Genomic DNA, 11,960 nt, shown 5'->3' with positions numbered 1-11,960 from the left:
CGCTCTTCATCGCGCTGCGTGGGCCTCTCACTATCGCGGCCTCTCTCGTTGCGGAGCACAGGCTCCAGACGCGCAGGCTCAGTAGTTGTGGCTCACGGGCCCAGTTGCTCCGCGGCATGTGGGGTCCTCCCAGACCAGGGCTTGAACCCGTGTACCCTGCATTAGCAGGCAGATTCTCAACCACTGCGCCACCAGGGAAGCCCACCTCAAAGTAATTTTAACTTGCATTTTTCCCCTAATTATGAAGTTGACCATCTTTTCACAAGCATAAGAGCCATTTTTAGTTCCTTTCTGTGAACTGTCCATTTTCTTGGCTGATTTTTCTATCAGGGTGGGTTTCAATATTTGTTTATTTGTAGGAGTACTTTGTATATTAGCTAAACCATTTGTGATATGTGTTGAAAGCCTCTGCCCAGTTTGTTTTATTTTTATGTAGTGAAATGTATCAATCTTTTCTTTTTGGTTTCTGTGATTTGTCTTACTTAGAACACCATCCCCAATTCAAAATATGAAACGGTCATCTTTTGTTTTCTTCTGTTGCTTTTATGGTTTAAAATTTTTTTTTTCCATTTAAACCTTTAATCCACCTGGAGTTTTTCCTGATGTGAAGTATGAGATAGGGATCCAACTTAATTTTTGTTTTTTCCAGAGATGAATGTTTGGTTGTTCAGCACCATTTAACTGAATTAATCATGTTTTTAAAATTTTTATTGAAATATAGTTGGTTTACAATGTTGTGTTGGTTTCCGGTGTACAGCAAAGTGATTCAGTTACACTATAATGCACTTTCTGGTCTCTTCCGTTGTTCAATCTGTCAATTCATATATCAGTGTCACTCTGTTGTAAGTGTTGTAGGTGTACAAGCTGTTTGAATATCTGATGAGGTTACTTCCCCCTCCTACCTCTTGCCCTTATTTTAAAATTTTTTCCAAAATATTCCGACTATTCTCGTTTATTTTGCATTCTTCATTCATTCGTCTATTCATTCAGTCAACAGAAGCCTGCTGTGAGCCAAGCACTGCCCTGGGCATAGTGAGGTTGGGGGTGGTGGTTCTCTAGCGACACTGTCCGTGGCACTTCGGGTCTCTAGTGAAACAGACAGGAAAGAAGCAAAATGAAACCATGGGGGAGGAATCAGGGTGCCCTGACCTGTCTGGGAGTGAGGCTACATTCATGGTGGCAGCAACAGAGGCCCAGCAGGCAGTGGTAGTCGTTGAGTATAGGGGGCTGGGGATAAGAAAGGCCAGACCTCCTGGGGCCTGGAAGGCCAAGGGGAGGTTTTGGGCTTTCTCCTGAGAACAATAGTGCGGGGGTGGGGACCAACTTTTTAAAATTATTCTTTTAAAAAGTTTTTATTATGAGAAATTTCAAAACATAAAGGTATAATAATAATTCCGCCATGCCCCCAAACCCCTGCTTCATCAGTTAGCACTGGTTGGTCACAATCTTCTTTCATCTGGAGTTTGCTAACACTTTACCCTTTCTGTATGATTTGGAAGCAAATCCTGGCTGTTGTTGGTGTTTGTTGTTGGTGTTTGGCTGCACCACGTGGCTTGTAGGATTTTAGTTCCCCAACCAGGGATTGAACCCAGGGCCTCGGCAGTGAGAACGTGGAGTCCTAACCACTGGACCACCAGGGAATTCCTGGACATGGTATTTTTTAAAATTTTATTGAAGTGTAGCTGATTTACAATGCTGTGTTAGTTTCTTCTGTACAGCAAAGTGATTCGGTTATATATTAATGTATATATGTATATATTTTTTTTTCCATATTTTTTCCATTATGGTTTACTACAGCATATTGAATATGGTTCCCTGTGCTATACAGTAGGACCTTGTTGTTTATTCATTCTTTTTTTTCGCGGTACACGGGCCTCTCACTGCTGTGGCCTCTCCCGTTGCGGAGCACAGGCTCCAGACGCGCAGGCTCAGCGGCCATGGCTCACGGGCGCAGCCGCTCCGCGGCATGTGGGATATTCCCAGACCGGGGCACAAACCCGTGTCCCCTGCATCGACAGGCAGACTCTCAACCACTGCGCCACCAGGGAAGCCCTATCCATTCTTATATATAATATTTGCATCTGCTAATCTCAAACTCCCAATCCATCCCTCCCCCACTCCCCCTCCCCCTGGCAATCACAAGTCTGTTCTCTATACCTGTGAGTCTGTTTCTGTTTTGTAGATAAGTTCATTTGTGTCATATTTTAGATTCCACATGTAAATTATACCATATGGTATTTGTCTTTCTCTTTCTGGCTTAACTTAGTATGGTAATATCTAGAGGTCTATCCATGTTGCTGCAAATGGCATTATTTCATTCTTTTTTATGGCTGAGTAATATTCCACTATATATATATATATATATATATATATATATATATATATTTGTAAATAAGTTCATTGGTATCATTTTTTAGATTCCACATGTAAGTGATATCATATGATTCTTGTCTTTGTCTGGCTTACTTAGTATGATGATCACTAGGTCCATCCATCTTGCTGCAACTGGCATTATTTCATTTTTTTAATGGCTGAGTAGTATTCTATTGTGTATATATATATATATATATATATATATATATATATACCACCTCTTCTTTATCCATTCATTTGTTGATGGACATTTAGGTTACTTCCATGTCTTGGCTGTTGTAAACAGTGCTGCTATGGACATAGGGGTGCATGTATCTTTTCAAATTAGAGTTTTGTCTGGATAGCTGGATGATATGGTAACTCTATTTTTAGTTTTTTGAGGAACTTCCATACTGTTTTCCATAGTGGCTGCACCAATTTACATTCCCACCAACAGTGTAGGAGGGTTCCCTTTTCTCCAGGCCCTCTCTGGCACTGGTTATTTGTAGACTTTTTAATGATGGCCATTCTGACCCGTGTGAGGTGGTACCTTGTTGTTGTTTTGATTTGCATTTCTCTATTAATTAGTGATGTTGAATCCCCACAAAGCCTCTTTAAAAATGTAACTTCTGGGATTTCCCAGGTGGTCCAGTGGTTAAGACTCCCAGCTTCCAGTGCAGGGGGCACAGGTCCGATCCCTGGTCAGGGAACTAGATCCCGCATGCCGCAACTAAAGATCCCACACGCTGCAACAAATATCCTGTGTGCCACAACTAAGACCCACTGCAGCCAAATAAATATTAAGAAAAAAAAAAAAGACTCCGTGGTATCACTGTTGAAAGCCTGGGTTCAATCCCTGGTGGGGGAACTAAGATTCCCACAAGCCCTGTGGTGCGTGACCAAAAAATAATAATAATAATAATATTAATAAAAAATTAATTTTAAAAAGAAAGTAACTTCCACATCATCCTCATTCCTGAGAAATAGTCCTAATAAAAAGAAAAAAAAAAAGAAATAGTCCTAATAACACAGGAAGGGTTTAAGCAAAGCATTCTCCCTGCTCTGGGTCTCTCTGTTCTGTTTTCTCTGGCCTCTGCCCTTTGCTCTCTCCTCTCTTGGCCTTTCTGGTTCTTTTCTCTTTTTCTCCCCCTCTCTGTGCTACTAGGTTAGTCTCTTCCCCCACTCTCTGCCTTTTTCTGTGTCTGTATCCCTGTGTATCGGCCTCTGTCCCTGGCTGGCTGAGCTGGTCCCCGAGCCCTGATCGCCCGCCTGCCTGTCCCTGCAGCTCTTTGAAGGCATGAAGGCGTTCAAAGGCAGGGACCAGTGCGTGCGCCTCTTCCGACCTTGGCTAAACATGGACCGGATGCTGCGTTCGGCCCTGCGCCTCTGCCTGCCGGTGAGCGGGTGGGAGGGGGAGCGGCGGGCTGGGTCCAGGGTCGCGAGGGCCCCATGACACATCTTCATCCCGCCCAGAGTTTTGACAAGGTCGAGTTGCTCCAGTGCATCCGCCGGCTGGTGGAAGTTGACAAGGACTGGGTTCCCGACAGCTCTGGCACCAGCCTCTATGTGCGGCCTGTGTTAATTGGGAACGAGGTGGGCTGGCTCCCAGGGCTGGGGGTGGGGTGGGGAGCCACGCTTGGGGGGAGGGGTGCATTCCTGAAGGGGAGGGGTGGGGACCCAGACATGGGTCAGGGGAGCGGCCGGGGGCCTGGACTCCTGGATCCCTGATGCCTGCTTCTGCCCATCCCAGCCCTCACTAGGTGTCGGCAACCCCACGCGAGCCCTCCTGTTCGTCATTCTCTGTCCGGTGGGCGCATACTTCCCTGGAGATGCTTTGAGTCCTGTCTCTCTCCTGGCCGACCCATCATTCATCCGGGCCTGGGTGGGTGGGGTCGGTGACTACAAGCTGGGGGGGTAAGTAGTCCCTCGCCCCCCGCCCGCGGTCTGGTGCACTAGGTGTCAGAGACACAAGGTGTGTCTTTGGATGTCCAGTGGCTTTCTCGTCCTGTTTCACTTGGTTGGGGACAGCTGCGCTTGCATGTTGGGATGTACTGTCATTGGCACCGTGGTGCGCGGGGATGGAGGGGCGGGTACCAGGGTGTGTGCTAAGTGCTGTGGACAAATCAGCCCAGAGACTGGAAGGGGTTGGGTGGAGGTAAGTGGAGAAACTCGGACTCGCCCTCAGGGAAGCCTCCAGAAATGAAATTTACACTTAGCTCACTGGTCTCTCCTCCAGGTAGCCTCCCCTGAAAACCCAGGCTCCGCCAGCTCCCATAGTTCCCTGGGGCTCCAGCGCCCATCACCCTGTGTGTGGACTTTCTGTGTACATCTGTCTTTCCAGGGTCCTTGGCTCAGCAGGGCAAGGAGGGTTAGGACGGGGATAAGGCAGAGGGCGGGGTAAGGGTGTGTTGGGACAGCAAGTGTGGCCCCAGCTGGGAGTTCATTTGGGTCCTTTCAAAATACATCTTGTGAGGTCTCCTGAGGGCCAGGCCTTATGCTGGGTGAAGCTGGGGGACACAGATGAATCAGATCAGGGCCCTGCCCTCCAGGGGCTCCCAGGCTGGTGGGAGCCCCAGTATCTGGGGCAGCATGTGCTCTGGTGGAGGTGACCGGGACATTGTGAAAGTCTTTATAGAGGAGGTCTGATGGGTAGAGAGGAGATGGTTTCCTGGATACAAAAATGGTAAACAATTTCTAATCCTCGGGACACATGTGTAGGGGCAGGGAGGAGGGGCAGAGTCAGGGAAGGAAAAATGAGTCTCGTTTTTTGCAAAAGGCTTAACACGGAGTCCCGGGCCAGGCCCAGCCCTGGGACTGAAGGGCTGGGATCTTGTCCCAGAGGCAGTGGGGAGCCATGGGAGGCTTGTGAACAGGGAAGGGGTGAGGTCCGCTCTGGGTGAGAGACAGTGAGTGTTAAAACAGGGCGATCTGGGAAAACATAGAGGTGGCCCAATTTACTGGGAGAGCCCAGAGAAGGCCTGAAACCCATCCTGGAGGTTCAGTAACGCCTCTCAGAGGAGATGACATCACAGGTGGTTTTGAGGGACATTGGAGGATTTGGTCAGTTGAGGAACTGGGTGAGGAGGGTGATCCGCAGAGGAAACAGTGGTGCATTTGTGATCTGGAGAGAGGAGAGATGGAGGAGGGGTGATTGAGATCCTTGACCCCAGGCTACTGGCCAGGGATTCTGTCCTGGGGCCACTAGGGAGCCATGGAAGGGCTGTGAGTGGGGGAGGAGCAGGGTCAGCCCTGGTCGGGTCCCCATGTCGGGCCACGCTGGGGGATGATGGGAGTGCCTTACCCTGGTCCACTGTGTTGCTGTCCACCAGGAATTACGGGCCCACCGTGTTTGTGCAGCAGGAGGCCCTAAAGAAGGGGTGTGAACAGGTCCTGTGGCTGTACGGGCCTGACCACCAGCTCACTGAGGTGGGCACCATGAACATCTTTATCTTCTGGACCCACGAGGATGGGGGTGAGCCCACCCATGACCCAAGCCAAGCCCTGGCAGAAGTGGGTGGGAGCAGAATGCTTAGTGGATTGCAGGTCTCAGGGGTTAGGGGTGCGTGGGGTGGCCCCTAAGAGGATGGGAGGGTGTGCCTGAGGGTGTCAGGTAACGCCCCCATCTCGTACACCTGACCCAGCGCTGGAACTGGTGACCCCCCCACTGGACGGTGTCATCCTGCCTGGAGTAGTTCGACAGAGTCTGCTGGACCTGGCTCGGACCTGGGTGAGGGCACGGTGTCTTTGGGTGGCCGGAGTGCTGGGGTACTGCTAGGTTGGGGGGCCAGAGTATGGGAGGGGCGGTCGGGGTGGGCTGGGGCACAATGGCACGTCTTCCCTCCTCCGCCTCCCAGGCGCTGTCCTTACAGAGGGAGCGACAGGGCTCTGCAGCAGGGCAGCCCACCACCGGGCTCAGATGTATCTGTGTCTTGCCTCACAGGGTGAGTTCCGGGTGGCAGAGCGTAAGATCACCATGAAGGAGTTCCTGCAGGCGCTGGAGGACGGCCGGGTTCGAGAAGTCTTCGGTTCAGGGACCGCTTGCCAGGTCTGCCCTGTGCACCGAATCCTGTACCAAGGCAAGGTGAGGAAGGGCTGCCCTTGGCCATGAGAGAGAAGAAGGGGGAGGGGCACCTCCTCACGGCCCTTTCTTCCCCAGCACCTCCACATTCCCACCATGGAAAATGGGCCTGAGCTTATCCTTCGCTTCCACAAGGAGCTGAAGGCGATCCAGGTGAGGTACACTTGCTGGGAAATGGGCTGGATGCTTGTTCCGTTCCGCAGAGAAATTCACATCCCGTGAGCCTCTGGACTGAGGCTCCCCTCCCCCTCCCCCACAGTCCTCCCATCAGCCTCTGGGCCCGGGATTGAGTCTGCTTTCCTTGAGCCTCTGCGGCCTAGCACACTTCTTGGGGCTAAATGATCCTTTTCTGTGCACCTCTGGAGCTCTGGCTTGAGAAATCCCCATCCCATGAGCTTCTGGGACCTTAAGCCAGCCTCTGGCCACTGAGGTCCGATCCCCAAGGATCCCCAGGAGCCCTGGGCTATTCCTCTGGCCTGAGAAATCTTGCTCCTACAAGCCTCTGGACCATGGCCCCCTCTGTGGCCTAGGAATGTTTCCTCTCATAAGCCTCTGGAGTTACCTTCATTCGCCTGGACCGAGGTATCTTGCCTTTCCTGGCACTCGTGTGAGCGTCTGTAAACTCCCGTGCATCCGGACCTGGAACTACCTCTTGTCTCAGCTGAAAACGACTTTTTCCCAGAGCCTTCAGGGTCTTACAAGAGCTCCTCTTTGCAGAACTACATCTCCCGTGAGCCTCTGCGCCATCCTTGCCACGACTCCCCCTCCCTGTGATTTTTGTCCCTCCCTGTGATTTTTGGTGGGCTACTGGGAAGTGGAATACACTTCCCATGAGGTCCTGGGGCGCAACTTCGCCGGCACTCAGCTTGGGACGCCGCAGGGCCTGCTGGGAGTTGTAGTGTGGCTTCTCCTCACCTCCGCCTGTGTTATCCCGCAGTATGGAACAAAAGCCCACGAGTGGATGCTACCTGTGTGATGCTGCGGGCTGTGCCGGACCACTCCACGGATCCACCGACCTGTAGCATCCAGTCCCTGTTGGACCTAAGCCTCCATACCAGTGATTCACCTGAAGTGCAATATGAAATAAAAGACGGCGGGCCGGGACGCCAGGGTTTCCGGTGCACCCACGTTACACTCCCAAAGCCATAAGGGCCCGACCCAAGTGTCTTGGCCCCTAGCCCCGCCACTCAGGCCTTGGGGACCTGGACTCCCCGCTGCTCTGTGTTGTGGGGTCAAGGATACACCTTGACTCAGACTCTGCATCTCTATTTTCAGGCCGGATCAACCGGTGCTGCTGTTGATTTTTTTCCTAGCTGCAATTTTGAAATAAAATGCCAAAGAACAAGCCATTAGGTGTCATCTCCAATGATGCAACTCAGGGACTCTAGGGTCTTAACCAGAAATCCCCGCGTTCAGCCCATTTCATTTTCAAGGGCCCAGAAATCCAAGCCCCCTGTGTCCTGGCGGTTTCTCTGACTGGAGAGATTTTTCTGCTTCCTCACAAGTTGAGCTTAGCATCTTCCCCCACTAAGCCGTGCCTCCCCCGCTGCCACATCTTGGGGACAGCCCCCGGGTATATTCCAGTCACTAGGCCAGACCCCTCAGCTCTGTACCCCTTCCCCCAAAGCCCATGAGTCCCCAGCCCTGTCCTCCTTCCCCAGACTCTGCCCTGTCTGTCTCTTCTTCTTGGCTTCAGCTCAGAGCTTGTCTCCTGCCTGGACCCTTCTCTTGGCCTCCAGTTTGACCCAGAAGGGGTCTTTCTACACCCAGAGCTGCCCCTGCAGGACCAGGTATAACTGGTTGCAGATCTGGCTTCAAACCTGCCTCTGTTATCTGCTTGGTGTGTAAACTGGCGTCTGCCACCTGACCTCTGATCCAGTTTGTTGGAGGGAGACCCTGTGGGGCTATTGGGCAGACTCCATCTGTGGCCTGTCCAGCAGCCATCAACTTTGGGACTAGAATTCTGATTTTAGGGGCAGCAGCCAACCAGTGCCACACCCCCTCATTCCCTTTTGTCAATTGTTGCTCAAGGGAAGGCCACAGGCCAAGGGGACACAGGGGGAAATTTGCCTGGAGGCCTCTGGGAAAGCTGTCTTCCCTCGATAAAACACTCCAAAAGACCTACCTCTTCTTTTCTTCTCTACCTGCTTTGTCTGAGATTACCTGCAAGTGTGATGCTTGGAGCTGCTGCAGCCATTTCTTGGCCAAGAATGCCAAGGCCTGCACACTGAAAGACCCAGCTCCTCCAACTGGAAAATGTCTGATTTCTGGATTGTTTTGTTTAAAAAAAAAAGAGCCAAGACAAAAACCCATTTAAGTCACTTTTGTCAGGTCCTTTATCTTTTGTTATTTGCAGTTGTGTGTGTGTGTGTGTGTGTGTGTGTGTGTGTGTGACTTGCAGTCAAAAGCTTCTTTGCTTCCGTGCATCTCCAGATGGCTAGAGCTGACTGCATCCAGGGAGAATCCCTGATTCTAGTAGCCAGTTCGGTTGCTGGCCAGTGACTTGGTCCCAAATGAAGACCTAGGCCAGATTTTTATCTTAGATTTGAATCCTAAGGGAATGATCAGGAAGGGGTAAGTAGCTGTTGCCTGGGAAAAAAAGTACGCAAACTGAAAGTTGAGAATTATGTTTTATTTGGCAGACAAAACAGGGGACTTAAGCCAGAGACACAGCATTTTAGATAGCTCTAAGATACTGCTCTGAAGAGGCAAGGAGGTGGGGGGAGCCAGGATATATAGGAGTTTTTGCAACGAAGACCAGGTAGTCAGAACGTCAAAAGATTACTGTTAGTTAAAGAAAATCAGGGACTTCCCTGGTAGTCCAGTGGTTAAGACTTTGTAACAGGGAAGAGTCAATTTTGACTCCACTGTTGGATCTGTTTGACCTTTGCTTTCTGTTGCTTTTGTTATTATAATCATACATAATGGCCTGCCTCAGGGAACCCTGCCCCTTTGCCTGAATGTTAGACTAAAGTGCCTTTGTTCAGCTAACAGGGAGACAACCTGACCCTGTCCACCTGTGAATGGCTGCAGGAAAGAAATTAATACATCCCCTCCCCATGCTGGCCGAGCCAGGCCAAATGAATGGTCTTTTTACTTGACTTCCTTACCTCCTCCCCGTCTCTGTTCTATAAAAGAAACTGGCATTCAGACCCCAATAAGATGGTTATTTTGAGACACTAGTCTGCCATCTTCTCAGTCTGCCAGCTTTCTGAATAAAGTCGTTATTCTTTGCCTCAACACCTCTGTCTCCGAGTTATTGGCCTGTCGTGCTGGAGCAGAGTGAGCTTGGACTCGGTAACAACTTTGCCTTCCAATGCAGGCTTCGATCCCTGGTCAGGGAGCTAAGACCCCACATGCCTTGTGGCCAAAAACCCAAAACATAAAGCTGAAGCAATATTGTAACAAGTTCAATAAAGACTTTAAAAATGGTCCACAACAAAAAAATCTTAAAAAAAAAAAAGAAAGAAAGAAAACCAGATACCTCAAGGAATTTAGTGCCTTGTTTTTGTTTTTGTTTTGCCCAGCCACGCTGGCTTGCAGGATCTCAGATGTCCAACCAGGGATTGAACCTGGCCCACAGCAGTAAAAGCCCAGAATCCTAACCATGAGGCCACCAGGGAACTCCCACACTTTTCTATGTATGGGAAGATGCAAGAGTCTGGGCTCATTGAAATAATTCCTTTGATATGCACCTCAGCTATCTGGGGCCAGTATCCTGTGCTTTCTTATCCTGAGTCTCCTCTGGGTGCACCGTCGGGGGGTGGGGCTTGGGGTGTCGGCAGCAGTTGACTGCTTGATGGCTGGCATCCTGTTTCTATCTTGAGTTCCCTCAGGGCTCACCATTAGGGCGGCAGTAATGTAACAGCTTGATGGCTGCAGCATCGTTTATGTACTGATATGGCAGGCAACATTTTTTTTATTGACATAGCCATTGTTTTGAGATAAAAAAGGCAGAGGCCCTCCTGAGGAAACAGGCTCAGAGAGGTAAACTCACTTTTTCTTTCTATTTATATATATATATTTATTGTAGTATAGTTGATTTACAATGTTGTGTTAATTACTGCTATACAGCAAAGTGATTCAGTTATACGTATATATATTCTTTTTGTAAAATATTCTTTTCCATTATGGTTTCTCATAGGATATTGAATACAGTTATCTGTGCTATACAGTATAAACTTACTTTTTTTTTTAGCTGCGTTGGGTCTTAGTTGCTGCAAGCGGTATCTTCTTTGAGGCACATGGGATCTTTTGTTGCACTGCGTGGGCTCCAGAGCACTTGGGCTCTGTAGTTTGCAGCACACAGGCTCTCTCATTGAGGCATGCGAGCTCAGTAGTTGCGGTGCGCGGACTGAGTTGCCCCGTGGCATGTGGGATCGTAGTTCCCCGACTAGGGATGCAACCCTCGTCCCCTGCACTGGAAGGCGGATTCTTTACCACTGGACCACGGGGGAAGTCCCTAAACTTACTTTTTAAAGGTCACTTGAGGCAGAAGCACCTGAGAGTAAACAGAGACATATGTTGACATGCAATAGGTTAACTATTGTTATTCTTAAGTGAACGAATGAATATTTTGTTAATTTTCTGTCATAATTTCTAATTCTATAAATATGGATAGATGTAACCCACATAAACTAAAGCTCTTAAATGTTCTCAGTGATTTTTTTTGCAGTACGCGGGCCTCTCACTGTTGTGGCCTCTCCTGTTGCGGAACACAGGTTACGGACTCGCAGGCTCAGCGGTCACGGCTCACGGGGCCCAGCTGCTCCACGGCATGTGGGATCCTCCTGGACCGGGACACGAACCCGTGTCCCCTGCATCGGCAGGCGGACTCTCAACCACTGCACCACCAGGGAAGCCCATTCTCAGTGATTTTTAAGAGTGTAAAGTGATTTTTGGTCTCAGGACCAAAAAAGTTTAAGAACTGCTGTCCATGGACAATGCCTGGCACTTAGCAAACCGATGTCAGTGTTGGTTAAATAACAAAATAAGCAACAAATCTGATATGGTTGCAATTTATCACATAAAAGAACTTTGTTTCTTGTTTTGCATTCATAGACATTTTAAAGAGTCCAAGCTTTTTCTGTTTGAGACAGACATTCCGTAGGAAGATTCCAGCAGGCTTACTTAGCATTATTGCTTCATTTGATCACTTTTCAATGTGAATAAGACACTTAGGTTGCAGATGAGAATTATTGGGGTACACACATTCACATTTCAGATAACCCTCATATGTTGCCTAATTAAAGATCAACTTTTTTTTTTTTAATCCCCTAACAGCTGTGTGATGTTGGGGAAGTGAGTGCACCTCTCTGAACCTCAGTTTTCTCATTTCTAAAATGAAGATCACGGCTTCCCTGTGGCGCGGTGTTTGAGAGTCTGCCTGCCGATTCAGGGGACACGGGTTCGTGCCCCGGTCCAGGAAGTTCCCACATGCTGCGGAGCGGCTGGGCCCGTGAGCCATGGCTGCTGAGCCTGCGCGTCCGGAGCCTGTGCGCCGCAACGGGAGAGGCCACAACAGTGAGAG

General features: G+C 49.6%; 1 protein-coding gene across 1 annotated transcript in view; it reads left to right on the top strand.

Moving 5' to 3' along the window:
* BCAT2 (branched chain amino acid transaminase 2) overlaps nt 1–7,775 on the top strand; it is a 14,675-nt gene extending 6,900 nt beyond the window's left edge. Inside the window, exons 4-11 of the mRNA XM_007463323.1 lie at nt 3,638–3,748; nt 3,826–3,945; nt 4,103–4,266; nt 5,682–5,824; nt 5,994–6,079; nt 6,293–6,433; nt 6,509–6,583; nt 7,368–7,775. Of these exons, the coding sequence (XP_007463385.1) occupies nt 3,638–3,748; nt 3,826–3,945; nt 4,103–4,266; nt 5,682–5,824; nt 5,994–6,079; nt 6,293–6,433; nt 6,509–6,583; nt 7,368–7,406 (879 nt within the window). The 3' untranslated portion in view covers nt 7,407–7,775. The remainder of the gene's footprint in view (nt 1–3,637; nt 3,749–3,825; nt 3,946–4,102; nt 4,267–5,681; nt 5,825–5,993; nt 6,080–6,292; nt 6,434–6,508; nt 6,584–7,367) is intronic.
* The last annotated feature ends 4,185 nt before the right edge of the window (nt 7,776–11,960 follow it).

The sequence above is a fragment of the Lipotes vexillifer genome, unplaced genomic scaffold (genome assembly GCF_000442215.2).
Source record: "Lipotes vexillifer unplaced genomic scaffold, Lipotes_vexillifer_v1.1 scaffold802, whole genome shotgun sequence".
Taxonomy (NCBI): domain Eukaryota; kingdom Metazoa; phylum Chordata; class Mammalia; order Artiodactyla; family Lipotidae; genus Lipotes; species Lipotes vexillifer.
Note: the sequence above shows the minus strand (reverse complement) of the source record. Positions and strands in the feature narration are given on the sequence as shown.